Source organism: Siniperca chuatsi, linkage group LG3 (genome assembly GCF_020085105.1).
Source record: "Siniperca chuatsi isolate FFG_IHB_CAS linkage group LG3, ASM2008510v1, whole genome shotgun sequence".
NCBI lineage: Eukaryota > Metazoa > Chordata > Actinopteri > Centrarchiformes > Sinipercidae > Siniperca > Siniperca chuatsi.
This window is the reverse complement of record NC_058044.1, coordinates 10,636,321-10,654,675: the sequence shown is the minus strand read 5'-3', so window position 1 is coordinate 10,654,675 and position 18,355 is coordinate 10,636,321. Positions and strand designations below refer to the sequence as shown.

Here is an 18,355-nt window from a genome sequence, read left to right as displayed (position 1 = left end):
TTTACTATATACTGTAGCTAAAGGAATGTGGGAAAAATGTCCCTGTCTTGTCTTTGTCTCCATCTCAACTTTTGATGCTTCAGTAACAAATATCTCTCTCTCATCCTCTGTTCCATCCATCTCCCACTCTTTTTCTCTGTCTTTCAGTCCCTCTCGAGTCATGCATTTCCAAGAGTCAGTGTACTCTAAACAGTTATGTTCTTGTTTCCTATGGCTATAATCTCCACTGACGTACTGGAGTCCCATTTCCTTTTTCAGCTCTGCGTGCCCAGTACCAGCGCAGCCCTAATGTACAGTGTGTACATAAAACATACACGCAGGGCAGCGCAGACATTGTGCAGACCTCAGCTTTAACACATGCATTACACTCAGTATTATGTATCATAATTGTGATTTAAGTCTGGAATGAAGGCATACAAGTAGAGATGAATCTGGCTGCCTCAGTTTCTCATACAATCTTTTTTTTTTTTTAAAATACTATAGTATCCTCACTGTAGTAAGCATAAGTCCATGGTATTGTTCAGAGCATAATTAATTGATTACTTGGGAGGGTGATACAGTTGCAATCCAGATGAGGAGGCTCATCGAGTGGGGAAAAACTAACAAGGCCTGTTTTGACTACAGGACAATGAGCAGTAGTGCTGCTATTATATGGCTGATTCAATAATAAAAAGCCAATTAAGGTTCTGAAAACCTATTTACTCAACTTCTTAATTACTTCAATTTAGAGATTCCTGTATTTGTGTTTTTGTCTGTGGTATTCTTAGTCGTTCAAAGTCTGTGCAGCTAAGTTGGAAAAAGTGATGTCACATATTTCAGTGCACCAATCAGAATTTAGGAATATCTGAATCTGATTACAGTTGTTTTCTTATGTTTGATGCCACTGTCAATCAAATATGATCAAACCACATCAATACAGTCTTAATTAAGCCGATTAGATAACTTTGATTGTAGCTTATTTAGTCAGGAATATTTAATTTTATAGAGAAATACCTGAGGTTTGAAACCAAGCTTTTAGGGCTTTAACAACTAATTTGAAAATGGATTAATCGTTTAAGTCATGAAAAATGACACCAAACACTTGCTGGTTCCAGGTTTTAAAACGTGAGGATTTTGTTTTTCTATGTTTTGTATCCCTGAAATTGATTACTTTTGCGCTTTGGCAAGTTGGTTGGATTTAAAAAGTAAGTTAAAGATCTCATGTTGGGCTCTGTGAAATTATGACAATTCACAATTTTCTGACAGGATAAATCCTTAATCATAAAAGATCAAGGATCATTAATCGTTAGTTGCAGCAGTAATGGGAAGCACAGGTTAGTAGTAGTGTATGAAGCAGAGTAGGTACTGTAAAATGGATATAGTACATGCTCTGTGTTTACTCTGCTTATGCATCACATACTTCCCTGTAGAACTGAAATAATTAGTCGATTAACCGATTAGTCGATCGACAGAAAATTAATTAACAACAATTTAGAAAACTGATTGTTTGTATCATTATCAAGCAAAAATGCTCACTGGCTCCAGCTTCCTAAATGTGATTACTTGCTGCTTTTCTGTTTTGGATCGCTGTTAATTAAATAGTTTCGGGCTTTGAATTGTTAGTAAGACAAAACAAGTAAGCATTCTATAACATTTTACAGCCTAAACAATAAATCAATTATTGTAAAAAATTATCAAGATCTACTTATAATAAAAACAGTCGTTAGGTGCAGCCCTCATGGGCAACAGAAAATGTACATACAGTAATACTTACTCAGCACTTACTGTTTATGCATCACATACAATGCTGTATATCTAATGGGGATATTTTGTAAATAATATTTTAGAACCAAAAAAACAAAAAACTCAAGTGGTATGACAAAATCCTCCTCAGCATATTGTGTAGATACCATTTCACACCATCTTCTGTATCATTAGTGGATAAGAAGGAAAAACCTTTTCTAACTGTAAACGTTCTGCTCTGGTTTCTTTCCCTCAATAGTGCACTGGCGAAATGACATTGCACAAGATAAAATAGTAATGCTAATATCAATAGTTTGTCCATTACAGGTCAGCTAACTGTCCAGCAGAACAGTTACAAAGCTGTTCGTTTTCGATCTCACAAGGCCGATCAATATGGGGGCATACTGTTTCAATTTTGCCGGCATTGATTTTCTCTATAACACTCCAACCCTAAAGCATTCGTCTTTCTGAAGGAAGGATGATTTGATTTACTGAAGAAAAATTGGAGTGCACATCACAAAGATTTTTTGCCAGGCGGGAGTGTGACATGCCAAAAGATAGATGTCCCTTGGCTGGGAAGCCTCTAGCCTAAGGGCGTCCATTAGAGCAGTGGTGCTGCAGAAAATGAGTTGCTTATATGAGGGAGGAGGAGCAGAGGTAGAGGAGTTGGTGCTCGAGGTGTGTGTGTTTTGGGGGGGACTAGCTGTAGGTGAGAATTGTCAGAATAAACCAGGAATAAAAAGGATGTTTATGTAGCCTTAACAGGAAAAAGTACAGGGAGTATATAACTAAACCTGCATCTTGAATAATGTTCCCATTTGCCTCAAAAAGACTAGGCTACATCAGTAGATTGTCAACAGCAGCTCTGGATAAAAGTGTGCACACTGCTTCTACATCACACATCAACCTTTTTCAGCTGCAGGCACCTTCCTTTTACTTCCCCTGCTTCCTGCATCCAGAGTGAATTTCCATGGTACATTAGTCAGCCTATTAGAATGCAATAAAGAGAAGGTATGAGAGGGGAAAAATAGGAGAGTAGTGCGTGTCCCCAGAGACTGAGTTGGCCAGTTCTCCATCATCTGCCCTCATCTCCCCTCTCTGTCCGTCGACTTTGTCTAGGTGTCATATACATGAAAGATGATTCCTGACCCAAATAAACACCACAGCAGTCTGGATGCTCAGTGGACCCAAGCTCAAAGACAGGAGAAAAAAAAACTCTGACATCTGCCAATTGTTTCATTTGTGGCTATCTTGCTAGCTGTTCATTTACTTTTTTTCTTCTCTTAAAAAGACAGCAGGCTGACATGTTGTACACCTGAGTCTCAAGGCACTGGGACAGAAATGTATGGATGAACAGGTAGTCGACCTATCTGTCTGGCTTTAGATCTGTCTATGTCTTGACACTAGATGACAGACAAGGGCACAAAAACGATAGATACTGCCTCTGTCAGGTGGAAGGAATCCTCCCTGGACGCCCAGTGATACAACTGCAGTAGATCGTGAAACAAAAAAGAGCAAAGGACAAGAAGTGAGAGAAAAGGAGAAAAGAAACTGTATGTTGTGACGAAGAGAGTGGAGGAGAGCAAGAGAACCGCAGACAGAGGAAAGGCGAAGCAGGGGAATGGAAAAGGGAAAATCACCTAACACTTCTTTTCTCCAGAGGCCAGGGCCGCCGTAAGCTGGATATTAAGACACAAATTGCATTCAGGCGGGTCACACTATGTCAGAAGATATTAGATGCCTGCCGTGAGGAAACAACAATTCCCATCAGCTTGTGAGAAAATAATATTTTCATTTTCAGACTCTTTATTGAATGGAAACTTTGGGGAATACGTTTTTATGGCGTGTGAGCAGGCAGGCTTGGATTTTACACCCAAGCAACAAAAGGTCGTAATCATAGCAGCGTATTGTCTTTGTGTTCCTGGATTTCATTTTCACAGCTGGAAAAAGGTTGTCGGTTTCATTGTGTGTACGTAGCAACGTGTGCTGCCTGTAAATATGAACAGGAGGGTAAGGACGGATACACACAATGAAACCGACAACCTTTTGTGTATGTGTGGAATTAGGGAAAGAACACATCCTATATTACGATGCCTGCAGGTATGCAGGTGTGCTTGTGACTTTTTTTTTTTCCTGTGTCCATCTTTTCCTTTTCCTTGTTCTTTTTCTGGGGTTTGCAGCACCAGATGTTTCTCCTATGCCCGCATAACACGGGCTCTGATGCGAAGCTGTACCACCTGACCTTCACAGTAATTGACCAAAAATATTGATGTAATGGCACAGGACTGATTGTGATTTATTAAAAGAGTGCTGCACTCCAAGGCCCAGTGCCAATGGCTCCCTGCGCCCATCGGCAGCCATTAGGAAAACCATCAATAGCACAACAGCATAAAGGACCAGTAATGGTGGACTTTTCTGGCCAGGCGTAGAACACAATCTCCATAGTAAATAGCATAGCCTTGTGTGAGTACACATGGAGACTAATAGAAAGAAAGAGATGGAAGGAGGAGCAAAGAGAGGGAGATAGGATCAAGGAAAGAAAAACATGACAAATAACACACCACATCCTGATATAAAACAAAAAAATAGAAAAGGAAAACAAAGGCAGCCAGATATAGACTGCTGATCCAATAGCAAACTAACCCTCGCCAGACGAGTCTCTGGAGAGTTGGTTCAGCCTAACAAGCGTGAGCCAGCGGCCGTCTCTCCAGCTCACTATTACACACTACCTGCACAAACAACCATCATTAGGGAATAGCTGCAATGGATTCTGCTGCCTATTTGGCGAAACAAACACAGAGGATAGGGTGCCCTCTGTTCTTAATGGGAGCGGAGCTGTTTAAATGGCTTTCATCTCTCTCCCGAGTCAATGCATCATTCAACCCACAGCTGACATTTTCACCTTTGCAAATCTAATTTAATCAAAGTCATGAGTATTGGGGGATGAGAAAGATTATGATGAGATTAAAACCATTACAGTGGTTTGAATAATTTTCAAGGCTGATAAAATTACAAGCTATGAACACGGTTCATAAAAAAACAAAACAGGGGCATCCTCTTGATTAAAGGCTTTTCTATACAATGCTTCACTTAAGTCACACTGTCACTTACTGTCTCGAAAATATCCTGGCATGTAGGGAACAAAACATAACTGAAAAAATATAGAATCAAAGGATTGTCGTCGTCGCCCCCCCCCCATTTACAATACATTCTAAAATATTTTACAAGATAAAGTCTAATAACCATCTTACTTGAAAGTTAAATGACAACTTAATTATGTAAAAACTACCAGAATGAGGACGGTTATCAAGTTCTGTTTTAGCCTCGTTTTTAGACAGGTTTTGTTTTACCTTATGGAAGAGCTTCCCCAGGCTCCATGTTTGTCAGTCAGGATGTTGACTATCTTCTGGATGAGCTGTGTGGCTGTCACATGGTCGCGGTACTTGGCTGCTCGGATCAGATGGTCACACATTTTCTCCTCATCTCGCTTCTCCGCTGCGTACTGAGCACAGAAAGACTGCGAAGGAAAGAGAAAAAACTAATTATACATTCTGCAAGTGAAGGTATCACAAGTGTGCACATTTGTGCAATCATATGCACAAATGTGCCAAAAAAATGAATTATACATTATATAAAATCATAAAATGTGTTAGCATCTTGTAAATAACATTTATAATAACAGGTCTATAGGAAGGAACAATACAAACACTAGCACAACAGTGTTTTCACATATAGAAACTCTACTCTGAGTAGAACCAAATGAAAAGCATAGGGTCATTTCTGTCCTCATGTCATGTTGATTAATAATAGTGGACACATATTTACTAATGCCCTCCGGCACCCCAAATCATACGATACCCACAATGCACAGGGAGGACATTTTTCTCTGTCGGAATTTGTTATCATAATGGGCCTTTGAACTCTGCAGCGATGGTAAAAGTAAAACACCTTCTGAAAAGCTATAATTCGAAACAGTGTTTTGATTTCCAATCTCTGTTTCAGAATCAATTTCAAACTCATGTTGCACTCAGGGAAAACTTTTAAAGAATTGTTTCAAAGTTATATTCTAATTTGAGGTGAGCATAAGGAAAGGGACGGGGGGAAACGTGCTGTGTAGAGTACAGCTACCCATACAGTTCATCAGGCTTGCAATGGTGCATTTATATTTTATTCTGCATGCTATAAGGACAGCAACTAAAGCAAATGGCTGCAGTATTAAGCACAAAAGCTCATTCAATTATTAATCCTGCTTCAGTTGTATAATACTCTTCTTATCAAATTAACCTTAAACTAACCCATTGGTACAGTCATACAGTAATATATAAACCCAAATGCATGGCTGAACAAATGCAACCTGCTTGCCCAAAGTTACCAGTAAAGCGCTTTATAATGGGTCCTCCTCTTCAATTTGAACAACAACATTTCATATGTGACAGAAAATCTATAGGTATAAATCACATTAGAGGGGCTTTTCTGCAGGCTGCTGGGCCTTAATTATCAATCTATGTCTCTTTGTGTGGCATTAAAGTGGGCCTTGACCTTCCAGCATGATAACATGGGAAACAGCAAAATAAAGGGAGAACGGAAAAGGAATTGTTTAAAATTTTCAACCAGAGAATGCTTTGCTTTGCTGTGTGTGAGTATGTGTGTGTGTTGCATGTCCATTAATCTTGATCAGGGGCACTGAAGGCAAGCAGGGATTGGGACCAGCAAAAAGCTGGACCAAAGAAAGGGACTAAAATGTGTGTTTAAAATGCTACAATTCTACAGTTACGCTCAGCATCAAATAATTGCACAAGACATTGTATGTTATATTTTAAACAGAAAACAATATGTTAATTTGGGACAACACTTCCCAAAACATTTTATACATGATTATAGAAATAATCCATTTCCTCCAAATAAATGTTTATGTGGATTTCCGTCCTTTAAACTGATATAAGTAGCACGCCTATAAAGAGTCCATTTCCATCTGCCCCTGTCTGAGACATGTAAAGTCTGCAGTACTAATCAACAGTGCTGGGTTCAAACTCATAACCATAAACAAACACTTCATCACCTGTGTGTTGAGCCTGCCCAAACACCCAAACCCTCCATGCTGTAATGGACTTTTCTCATATCCTAAGCCAAAGTCGACTACAGGAGAAAAGGCCAAATTCACAGACTCACCCCTAAAATAACAACCAAAAAAGCTGAACACATAAGTAGTGCCATTAAAACCCAAAGTTGGGTTTGTTTGTAAGTGGAAAAGACAAGTCACTGTTAATTCCGGGGGTCATTCCGTTGATGTGAAGTCAGAGAATATGCCATGGTATTATGAAGGACTTATTATGTTATGTTATTATGAAAGTTAAAGCGAATAACTAAATATCCCAGTTGGCACCATTCTGCATTCACTTCCATCCAGGTCCACAGACAGCATAAAAGGCAGAAACTAAAAATGGTATTGGGTATTTTTAAACAAATTGTTCTCTCTTTCCTTTCAAGGAATGTTGAGGAAACAAGTATAAATTAAAAGTATCTGTTCCCATTTGCAATTAGAAACATACTTCTTTTGGAGTGACTGAAGCAAGAAAACAACCATAAAAAGACACGCTCAGAGACAAGCACTTCCATTCACCATGTTAAAAGAGTGCAGCTGAAGGAAAGGGACGGCAGACTATGCTTTGTTAGCTTGCTACCCAGACAGCCACCAAGGCACAACTTGCTGGCAGTGAGACCGTTATGACTTGAGACACTGTAATCATGGGCAGCACCTTCCATTACATGGCCTGGCTGACAGGGTCGGCCGGCGTGAGCGCCTGCTCTACCGGGGTAGACAGCTTGGTGAAGACGAAATGATAATGGCTGGCATTAATCGAGTCAATTACACTGAGTCATGTCTCCCACAATTCATCAACAGTTCAAATAAATAACTACGGATGTGTGTTGGAGTTTGGGGAGGAAATAGGCTGCTAGGGAAGTGACTGGGGAGTGGAAAGAACAGTAATCATCTCTAAAAATCACATAATGGTAGAAAATGGCAATACACACATAAAGAGAAAAGGCTTTGAAACACAAGCATCTTAATAACATTACTGAACCTCCTTTTGAACCAGAGAATAATCACACACATCAGCTTTGTGTTTCTAACAATTGTTGTTGTGGTTATCACTGCCACTCGCTCATGTTTTTGCTGTGCTGATCCTACAAATAATAAGCAGAGGAAACAAGGAGATGAGTTTCACAGTGGTGGTGTTGTAACAGTGTCAGCCTTATCTAAATGCTGTAGTTGTTGTCAGATGATGCCTTGGCTCCCCACCTCCTCTCCCTCGCTGGGTTGAGCAGGTTAACCAGTATAATAGGCTGGAGAACGGAGGCTCATTACAAGATATCAGCCCTATGTTTATCAATTAGAGTGACAGAGAAAGGTCTTGTGGTGTTGCCGTGCCACAGTGAGCCTTCAACACGGCGACTGACAAAACCAGGGTCTCAAGGTTCTCTCGGAGAACAGGAGGAAGAAACAAAACCAGCAGAGATGTTATTAAAGCACTTGATTTGCAATCTCTTGACATTGGTGGCACATCAGGGCTACACTCTTTCCAAGGCTGAGCTATCGCTCTGCGAGAATCTCCAATTTCTCACATCCGTCGACAAGCACTCCCAGAGGGTTTCATTTACCAACGGGCAGAGAAACTGTCCAGAGGAAGGCGAGACATCAGGCTTGTCCTTGTCTGATATCAGAGAATGCAAATATACTACAAATAAATTCCTCCTGGAACACAATGGAGGTCTAGGGAGACAAGAGGATGAAATGAGAAAGGAGGATGGGGGTCTCTAAACAAAAGTAGATGCTGAACCAGTCCACCAATTGGTTTCAAAGAGATTCTCTTGAACTTGATCTCTTGCCCTCGAGTTTTCAAATTGCAACATAAAATGTCACCAGGGGAATTCAGACAATGGGCTAGGGAAGAAACGAGTGAAAGGAGGAGGAGGGGGAGAAAAATGAGGGCTTAAAAGTACAATGGCGAACAAAAGTCACCAAATGACAATGCCTGACAGCCACTTCAATTCTGAAATGATGCCCCTGTCATGCCGTGCTTCCAAGTATTGATTTTTTTTTTTTTTCTTCTCTTGGAAGCACAGAAGGAAAAAAAAAATCTAATCCAGTTGAAACAGATCCTTGCTGCCGGCACCGGCCCATTGCTAGCAGTTACCAAGGTTAACGCAGGCGCAACACTTATCAAAGTATCTCTCTCCTCCTCCTCCCCCCCTGCTCCTCCACAATGTCTGTGGCTGATCTTTAATGGACTGGTCACCATGCTCAGCTGGCAGCCTCTTCATCTCTTCTACCCAGAAACCTCTTTTCTCTGCAAAACCGCATCCTCCTCTCGCTACATCAGTCTACATTGCTGCCATCTTTTTACGATGACTCCAACTCAGCTTCAAGGTCATGCCACGTGAAAAATCATAAGTGTTAAACTGTCGTCTGGAGGTGAAAAATAGTCAAATGAAGGAACGACACGACAAGATGAAAAATATGTCCTCTGGATTGGCCGTTGCCTGAAATCATGAATACAGGGTAGTGGCACTAAGCTCAGGTTGAAAACAAATTTCTATGTGAAAATATGAAATTCAAGCAGCAAACAGACTTAATTTTCTCCTTAATAAAAAGCCACATAACACAACACACTGCCACAGCTCTGCATCAGCTAGAAACATTGTTGTAACATCGAGACTTTAACCTTCAGCTGCTCAAAGGAAAAAAGGAAACCAAGAGAACATTCTCTCACTGATTAAAGGGACAAAAGAAACTGTGGAGTAAAGTCGTATTTCGGGGTTAGCTGGTCACACATTATGATGGCAGCTGTGGCGGAGGTACCTGGGGACTTCATTACGCAGACAAGTCAGCGGGACTGAGAGTACTGTTCCCCAACCATCTTCTGTACCCCACTTCTCTCATCCTATCTCCTGGTGTCTTGAGCGAAAGAGTCCATGTTGTACAGTAAAAAAATAAGTATCTTCCAAGAAGAGAGAAAGCAATGCCGAAAGATGCCAACTTGCTATACATTTTGACAATAAAGTCAGCATTATGTATTATGAGATCTACTGCTGTCCGGTCTTGAGGCGTTTTTGTCTCACCACTATATGAAATTTCTCACTCAAGTCTTGATGGTTGTGCAACAATGCTATCACAAATACAGACATGTTCCTGTTTTTTTCTCTCATTCTCTTGACAGCTGTTCTGCCCATAATGAAGTGTCTAAGCAACCAGCCCTACTGACATACGACATTACAGTTGCGACAACTACATGACAGCAAGCTTCAGTTGGTGGCAGCTATCAGTCTGAGTTGTGTGAATGATGTGGTGTAAATAGCCTTTGGGAGTTGTGGTTCTCTGGCTCTTCCCGTGTGTGTTTGAGTAACCTGTGTTCAGCAGATTGCTTCTGCTTTAACAATAAAAGTTATTGTTACAAAAGCGTGGGGTTTGTAGAATCAGTGAACTGACCCTGCCTGCTGGTTATATTTAAATTGGGATGTACTATAATAGCTTAAGTTAGATCAGTTCTGGACCCAACTAAAGCCTTTACAGTACATACTTGCCCTGCCTCTCTCTGTGATGCTCAGCTCTAGAGAGTAGTGCTATGATACTAAAACATAATGGGCAGCAGCTCAATGTTAATGTCATTAACGTGGGGAGAAGGAATCAGATCGTTTTACAAGCTCAGCAGAGGGAAGACAATGACGCCAAGCACTAATTAGCTGCTATCGTCTGGCTTTCACAGGATCTCTCAGACAGTCAATTCAATTACTCCATATAACAGCAGAGGATGAATCAAGGGGGTATATAAAAAAAAGAAAAAGATTGAGCAGAAGGGAAGGGTAAGAAAGAATAGAAATGACTTGGGTCTTGCTCACTCTTCCCTATCTGGACCTTCTTATCTGCCCTTGTGCCCCTGAGCCCACCACATTTCATTCCTAATGAACAGCCCCATAAAAAGAGGGAGTTCGATTTCTCTCTCCTCCTTTCTATCTCTTGGGCTCCCTCTCCTTCCTGTCCCTCTGGAAGATATCAGAGTCAATCACTTGCTGTGCTGGGCAGCAGCATCCCATCTGCAGATCTCCTTCACATTAAGGATCCTTTTAGATAGAGAACCCTAAAAGGTAATTGGATTTCCCCCTAGTTATCTTCATCTGTTTCACCCTAAGCCCACTGTAATAACTTACTCTCAGGGCCAAACATAACTCAATTCTGTCCCACAGAGAGCCAGGAAGAGTGTGAGTGTGTGTGTGAGAAAAAAAAGCATATGTCTCTAAGGCAAGCAGGTATCTAAATCCTCTATCACTGCCTTCACAAGGATATGAACTCTGACACAGAGCAAACATAAATTAGTTTTTATGTATTGAATTATTCTTTTTTCTGATGCCTTGGTTGGCATTTGTTGTTGCTGTTTAACTACAACAAGAGCTCTTACATGCAGAATAGTATTGTGAGGGAGGGAGCAGATTATGGTCTGGCAATTGATGCTGCATGACTTAGCAAATCTCCTCACTTCCAGTGTAACACAATAACATCCAAAATGAGTCATTTTGGAGGCCTATTTTTAGGTTTATTACTCACAAAACAATATCCAACCTATAGTGTCATCGCAACACAATACAGAGGAACAACACTTTAAAAAACTGGGACATAGGTGAAAATTATTTCAAAACCCTCCACCCCCGCCCTCAGGGGGGATGTTTCATTGGCCTGTTATTTTTATTGTGGCAGTGCAAAATGAAACCGTTGGCTCGAGCAGGCTCAAGCAAAGCTTGTATGGAGGCAAAAATCAATACAGCAATATCAGAGCAAGACTTATCACGGGTTCACTTCTTCTCAGAGGTCACTGAGGAGCAACTGCATTTAAGTGGGGAATTCAATTGTGAAACATAGTTTGGGATGAGCTATGGTGGGTATCTGATTAAGGAAGATTGCAAGGTAGAGTAAGTTTCAAATGACAGCACGAAAATACAAGTAATGGAAAGTTATAGCTTTCCATTACTTGTATTTTTGCAGTCAATTGAATGACAGTGCATGCAACTGATAGTGCTGCTTCATTTGGAAATGTAACAAACCCTGACCCTCTTACACTGTACACAGTATTGTACTAAAATAGGCCTGTATTATATTTATTACAAAAATTACTGTAGAAAGCAGGGTGGATAAGAAGAGCTCGTAGAACAACAACAACAAAACAGCAGATACCTCATCCTTGTTTGTCATTTGCACTCTTACCCATGCATCAAAGACTATTCATGTCATGCTTTCATGCACGCTGGTAATCAGACAAATAACTGTACACTTACTAAAGGCTTTTGTAAGAATAAGACTTCAATTTTGTCAGTTAAATAGCTTATTCGTATGTCCAATTCTTGTTATCTAGGCATGAAGTACACATTTTAAGGGTATAAATGTTTTGTTTTTTAGTAACCTTTGTACAGAAGATTCAGCTAGAAGAAATGTGGTAATACAGAAAGAGAATATACAAAAAAAACCCCACAGAAACAAGACTTGCAACAACAAAAAAGCAAAGCAATCAATTAGATTTGGAGAGTTTGGGACAGTCAGTCTGTTACGTACAATGCCAAACTACTGTATCAAAGGTTAGGAATGCGTTTGAGAAGGGGTAGGGACATGGTTACACAGAGAGCGTGTGGCCTGCGGCCACAGCAAGAGGCCGAGGCAGAGCAGGATCATTTGGAGCGGTCGTGTGCAGACTGGCTGCCAAGTCTGTCTGTCTGCCAGTCAGGCAACATACTCTGAGCCATTTTTACTTGTGCTGCTCTTTTGTCAGATGAAGACAGCTGTCTAACATGACATACTGTGCATGCATGTTTGCAAGAGTATAAATATTGTACTCCTTTTCATAAAGTGAGTATGTAGTAGAATAAAAAATATCTGCTACATCAACCTGTACATCAACCAATACTGTGTGAATGACTGACACTCAGAGCAGAGTGAGTAATAAGAGTTCACAAGAACAGGATGCCAATTACACAGAAAAGCAACCTATCCAAGAAAGAGAGCATAACATAGCAATCACAGACAAATCTTTGAGTTGTGCCCTCACCCCTCTGATTGACTTTCAACACTCTTAAGGAATTTTACTTTGCCTGAATGTAAGAGAGACCCTTCCCTGAACCTTAAAAAAGCATCACATTTTACTGCAAAGTGGGGCTGAGGGCTGAGGCTTGGGGGTGGAGGTGGTGGGTTTACACACAGTCAGCCCTTCAGGCCAGCACCTCTCAGGTCTGTCTGCAGCTTTTAGTGCTGGCAGGTTCCTGAGAAATGAGGGAGGGAGGGATGGAAGAGACGAGTGAATGCCATATTCCTGTCACTGGCAAAATACACCCCCAGCGGGAGTATAATGGACAGGATCTCAGCAGGACAGGAAATGATTTTGGTGAGATCTAGAAAGCAGAGGGGAGGGGAGTTTAGCAGAGTTGGACTGGGAAAGGGGCAACGAAAGGTGCCCATGGGTCAGGATAGAGTTGGCCCGGCAGCTATGCGTGAATAGCAACATTTGTGCTGAGAACTGGTAGGAAGAGGAGGGGGAGAAGTTATGTTTCAGGGGCAAGTCTGCAGTTAGACGGAGAGGCAGAGGGATAAATTAACCCTACACAATGTTTGGTTAGTGATCTGTGCCAAGCATGATCTTCAGCCTCAAACTACTTCAGTGTGTATGCAAGTCTGTGTTTTTGCGTGTGTGTTCACGATTAGCACAGGGTTATGTTTGAAAAGTAAACATTTATCCTCTAGGTTTGCTGTGACAGATCTTAAAACTTGATGGACAAGTTTTAAGTAGTCATTGGATCAGCTCTTCTATGCTCTCAATGACTGGAATGTCAAACTATTAAATATTTCTATCAAAGGAGTCTTAGTGCGATGGGCCTAAAGCTACAAATGGACTTTATTGTCTGAGCTTAGCAAGCTTTAATTAAGTGTGGATCTCACAGGAGGAAACATGACAGATAGATTATGTTTGGTTAACATTTTTTCGTGGTACAGAAAAAAGTCTGTACTGGAATGGCTAGCTTGATCTTATAACCTTCCCTCATTCTTCCGAGGCTAGAATATAAATTTAAATCTGTAATTTTTCTTTATATTCATCTAAGATCCATGTAAGATCAATATATTTTGTATAGAGTTTAATATTTTCCTAACTCTAAGGACAATTTAGTTTACTTACATAATAAGAAATTGCGTCAATAGTCATTTTGTTCTCATACTTGTGTCTGTGCAGGGGTTGCCAGACCTGTGCAGCATCTTACCTCAAACTCTGCATGTTTATGGATGTCTTCAGCCCTCTGTCGACTAAGAATAAATTCAGCTTCATTAGCCACACGAACCAGGTGGTCCTTCATGGTGTGACTCAGCAGCCTAGGGAGAGGGCAGATGGACATCAGCTGCTGGAATACTGCATAAATGTTTTTAAAATGATTATTTACATTTTTTATTTACATTTTGTTATTAGGTACATGGATGTCAATGTACTTCAGTCAGAGGGGAAAATGTCAGACAGATGCTTAGCAATATCACAAAATCTTGAGCTTCAGAGTATTTAAAACATCTGTTTAGCACTGTCATATCTGGTAACCTAGAGAAGGAACAGCCATGTAATATCCATAAAATGCTGAAAAAGAACCGTGCAAAATAAGCAGAAAATCTAATTTTGAAACAAAACAAAACCAGATAGATCCTTTCACTGGGGTGCACAGGTGCTAATTGATTTGTTAATGATATGCATCTGACAAGAGGGAGGATCTCTGCCCATGTTGCTACATATGTAGTCTACCTCCCTCCTCTTATCAGTGTTGAGGAAACATGCATGTTATGTGTGTGCGTGTATGTGTATGTGTGTGTGTGTGTGTGTGTGTGTGTGCGCGCGCGTCAAAGAAACCTCTCTACAGCCCTAAAGGTTAGGACTGTGCAAAGTGGAACAATAACAGACTAGGGGCCAGTGTGGAGGGATGGGGCAGGCTGGGACTGACGGTGGGGTGGGGGTTTAGGGGCCAGGGGATGACTGTAACCTAAGCCTGCTGTTTCAGCACAGGGCAGCAGGGGAGCGGAGGTGCTGGGGCCTCTGCAGCCTCTATGGCCCTGTCGAGGCCCCGCTATCAATAACCGAACCACTGCCCTTCTTTATGGTGCTCTGCGCTTAAGACTGTACATATGGACAAGACAGACTTACAGTATTTTTAAAAATGCTATTTTTTTTTTTTTGCATTTTTTGTCTCTTAAGACATTGTGGGAAATGGAAGTAAAATAAGTAGTGACAGTGCTTGCTATAGGTCTGGTGGTGACTGAAATCCACTATTGAACCACTTGTTATATATACATGTATAATCACTCCAAACAGCCCACAGTCACATACAGCTTTTACAAAACCCGATCAGGGTGGACTGCTTGTGTATAGTATAAAATCTATATCTAATCAAATAAATAAAACAATGACTAGATAGATTGGTAGGTAATTTGATGCTCAACTAATCATGTTGTAATCATGTTTAAATGACTGCTTGATTCCCACTAAGAGACAGACCAGACACGATTTGTAAACACATGTATGACCCCAACTTGCGTTATAAGATAAGCCTATTTAAAGTGAATTACAAATCCTGTCCTCCACAAAGAACTCATAAGACTACATTGCTAGTCTCATTAGCATTACTGTGGATTAGCCTCTACCAATTATTAAAGCTGAGTATCAATAATAGAAAGTGTGGCCCTTTAAATCTGAAATTGATGAGAGCTCTAAGACTAAGAGGAACTGATGCGGGAACGAGAGAGTATTATTAGGAAGAGATGGGGAGGCTTATATGTCGGAATAATTGAAAAACAGACAAAAAACAAAAGACAGCGACAGACAGAAGAGATGATTACAGGCAGATAAAGGCTCAACCAGAAAGGCATAAACTGACAGAGGGACAGTGGGAAATCAAGAGCGATTTCCCAAGTGTCACAGAGGAACCAGCGATCAGAGGCCCTGTCACCTTCTACCTAACCTCTCCCCTTTACCCAAATCCCTCTGGGATGAGCAAGTATTGAATGGAGCCTTGAACTCAAGGATCTTCCATCCTCACTCTCCCAAGCTCCTCTCTATCTCTCCCCCCCAAATCATTGATTGTTGTCCAGAACCATCACAAGGGCCTTGGGGATCTTGAGGGGCTGTGATGTGATCGAGGAATGGTGAAATTGGAAAGTGGCTGATGGGGTAGAGGTTGGAAAGATAATGAAGAAGTGCTGCTGCAAGAAGACAAGACTGCATTTAGCAGGTCAGAGTTACCTACCTGCCTTCGTTGACTAACTCGATAAAGGCTAGACCCGCATTCTTCTGGATGGAGTTCTGCCATTCCTGCAAGTGAACACACACAATATCAGTGACAGTGCTGAAATAACTTTACAGAGTTATAGAAAGTAAATTTTACACATGGTCCAGTGAATTTCTTATCACACAGAATTATAGGCTGGGAAATAAATCTGCTACATTTGGACATTAAGGTAGTGCTAATATATTCCTCAACACCTTTAAAAAGGTAAATATTCTAAGAAAACAACTGGAGCAATTGTGATGGCACTGGCTATGTGACGGTAACCTATAGTTTAAAAACTACAAAAAAAATTACCCAATGATTATTTTTATCATCAATTAATGTGTCATGTGTCAATGTGTTATTTTTTCAAATAATAATTAATAAATCACTTGGTCTACAAAATGTTAGAAAATCGTGAAAAACAATCATCACAATATCCTAAAAGGTGGCACCTTCAAATTGCTTGTTTTTGTCAGACCAACAGTCGAAGAATTTTCAGTTTACAATTATATAACAGAAAAGCAGGAAACTTAGGGAATAGTTGGCATTTTTCTTGAATAATTACTTAAACAATTAATAGATTTTCAAAATAGTTGCAGATTAATTTGCAGTTGATCAACGAATCAATTAATTGACAGTTTTTTTCAGCTCTAGTAAAATCCTTTTTGGATTCTAAACTATTAATAAATGGACCCTGTAGAAAGCTACTCTTGGGTACACTCTGGTGACTCAGTGGTTTACACTATCTATAAGCTTTCCTGCCACCACAGGCCCCTAATATCAAATGAAACATCATCTAAAAAGGTATACTGACTGCTTGGGTCAGCACAGGCTACATAATCAGCTGGCAAACTAGTAGAAAGGAGTGAAAGAGCTATGTTGAGAGTGCAAGTAAATACACAAATTTCCTCCTCTTTGACTAACGTTATGGTTCAAGGTGTCAGTCTAAACAATCCAGCCACAGCAGTGTGTGACTTTAAATCCTCAACTTCGAAGGGACAACGAGAGAAAGGAAACTCAGCGGTTCATCATCTCTCATGTTCTGTTCAATATTTCAACACCTTCAACACAACCGTCAAAAGAATAATAAAGCAACAAGGTCATGGGGCCTGTCTGAACCTCACAGCGCTTTTTCCCCTTCTTCCTCTCAGGGGAGATGGAGAAATATGCGCAAAAAACCTCAGGTTAGAGACCTAAACTACCAAACTACTTTAAAAAAAAAAAAAACATTAATCACAGCTTGAAGTCACCATATATTCCACATTATTCATCTTTTATTAAAATGTGTCATTTGTTGATAAATGTGTAATAGTAATTTCAGTAGTGTTGAAAACAAGCCTGATACACATTTTACTCAAGCAGATAGAAATTCTCATTTCAGCAAAGTGCCCAAAACAACTGATTTTAATTGAGTTAACAATTTAATTGAGTTGCAAAACAACTATGAAGCGAAAGACACGCAGTGTGTGTGTGTGTGTATCCAAGCAGAAACTTTTTAAACTCTGCTGTCATCATCTCTTAAGCTGATAGAGGAAACTGTGTGTTTATGTAGACTGGCCTTTCAGTAAACCTAGAGAGCCCACAGGGACGAGGATATCAGCGCTAAAAGGAGGAAGGAAAAAGATCAATTTACAAGAATTTCTAACACACATCCAAACACATTCGTACATACGTGACGATTTTCAAAACCATACAGTTTTGCCCTTTCAGCACAACAAATGTAAAACCATCAGAACCAATCATGCACCAAGCCGAGTGAAACCATTCTTTTAAAATACCTGTGCACCGTCACTCTGTAACCAACTGAAAGTCATACAGACAACAACCTAACACTTAACCTCAATTCATAACTGTTTTTTGTCCTGAAGGACCATATTGGCATTGACTGTGTTTACAAAATACATTCCAAATAAAGAGGGCGCAGAGGGAATAAAAGTCTGGGCTTGGGAGTGGACACAGTGTTTTGGAGTTGAGTACTGGCAAAGGGTTTTGTGGCTGAGGCTTGCTTTAGAGGAAGTGTGTGAGAGTAGCCTTGGGGCCTTCTAGTTTAAGCATAGACTGTAGTTGAAGGACATTAAACATGAGTGTTAGCCTGTGGCTGTGGGGATATTCCAGATCGGGCTAGCTGGATTTCAAATAAACACCACAGGAAGTGAGGCCGTAAATAGACTCATTCTCTCTGGAGAACCAGAAAAACAGTGACATTAAATTTCCTTTATGTGATTCTTTAAAATACTTGGGACTTTGATGCAGGAGTCTTAGAATTGAATGCAAAACTAAAAGCTCCTTCAGCAGAAAT

The 18,355-nt window shown here is 40.4% G+C and overlaps 1 protein-coding gene across 11 annotated transcripts in view; it reads right to left on the bottom strand.

Moving 5' to 3' along the window:
- Positions 1-18,355, bottom strand: part of lrba (LPS responsive beige-like anchor protein) — a 197,502-nt gene that overhangs the window by 99,180 nt on the left and 79,967 nt on the right. For all 11 annotated transcript variants that reach the window (XM_044190067.1, XM_044190068.1, XM_044190069.1 and 8 more), the window contains exons 34-36: positions 16,033-16,097; positions 14,014-14,122; positions 5,073-5,239 (exon numbers count right to left, since the gene is read on the bottom strand). In XM_044190067.1, the coding sequence (XP_044046002.1) occupies positions 5,073-5,239; positions 14,014-14,122; positions 16,033-16,097 (341 nt within the window). The remainder of the gene's footprint in view (positions 1-5,072; positions 5,240-14,013; positions 14,123-16,032; positions 16,098-18,355) is intronic.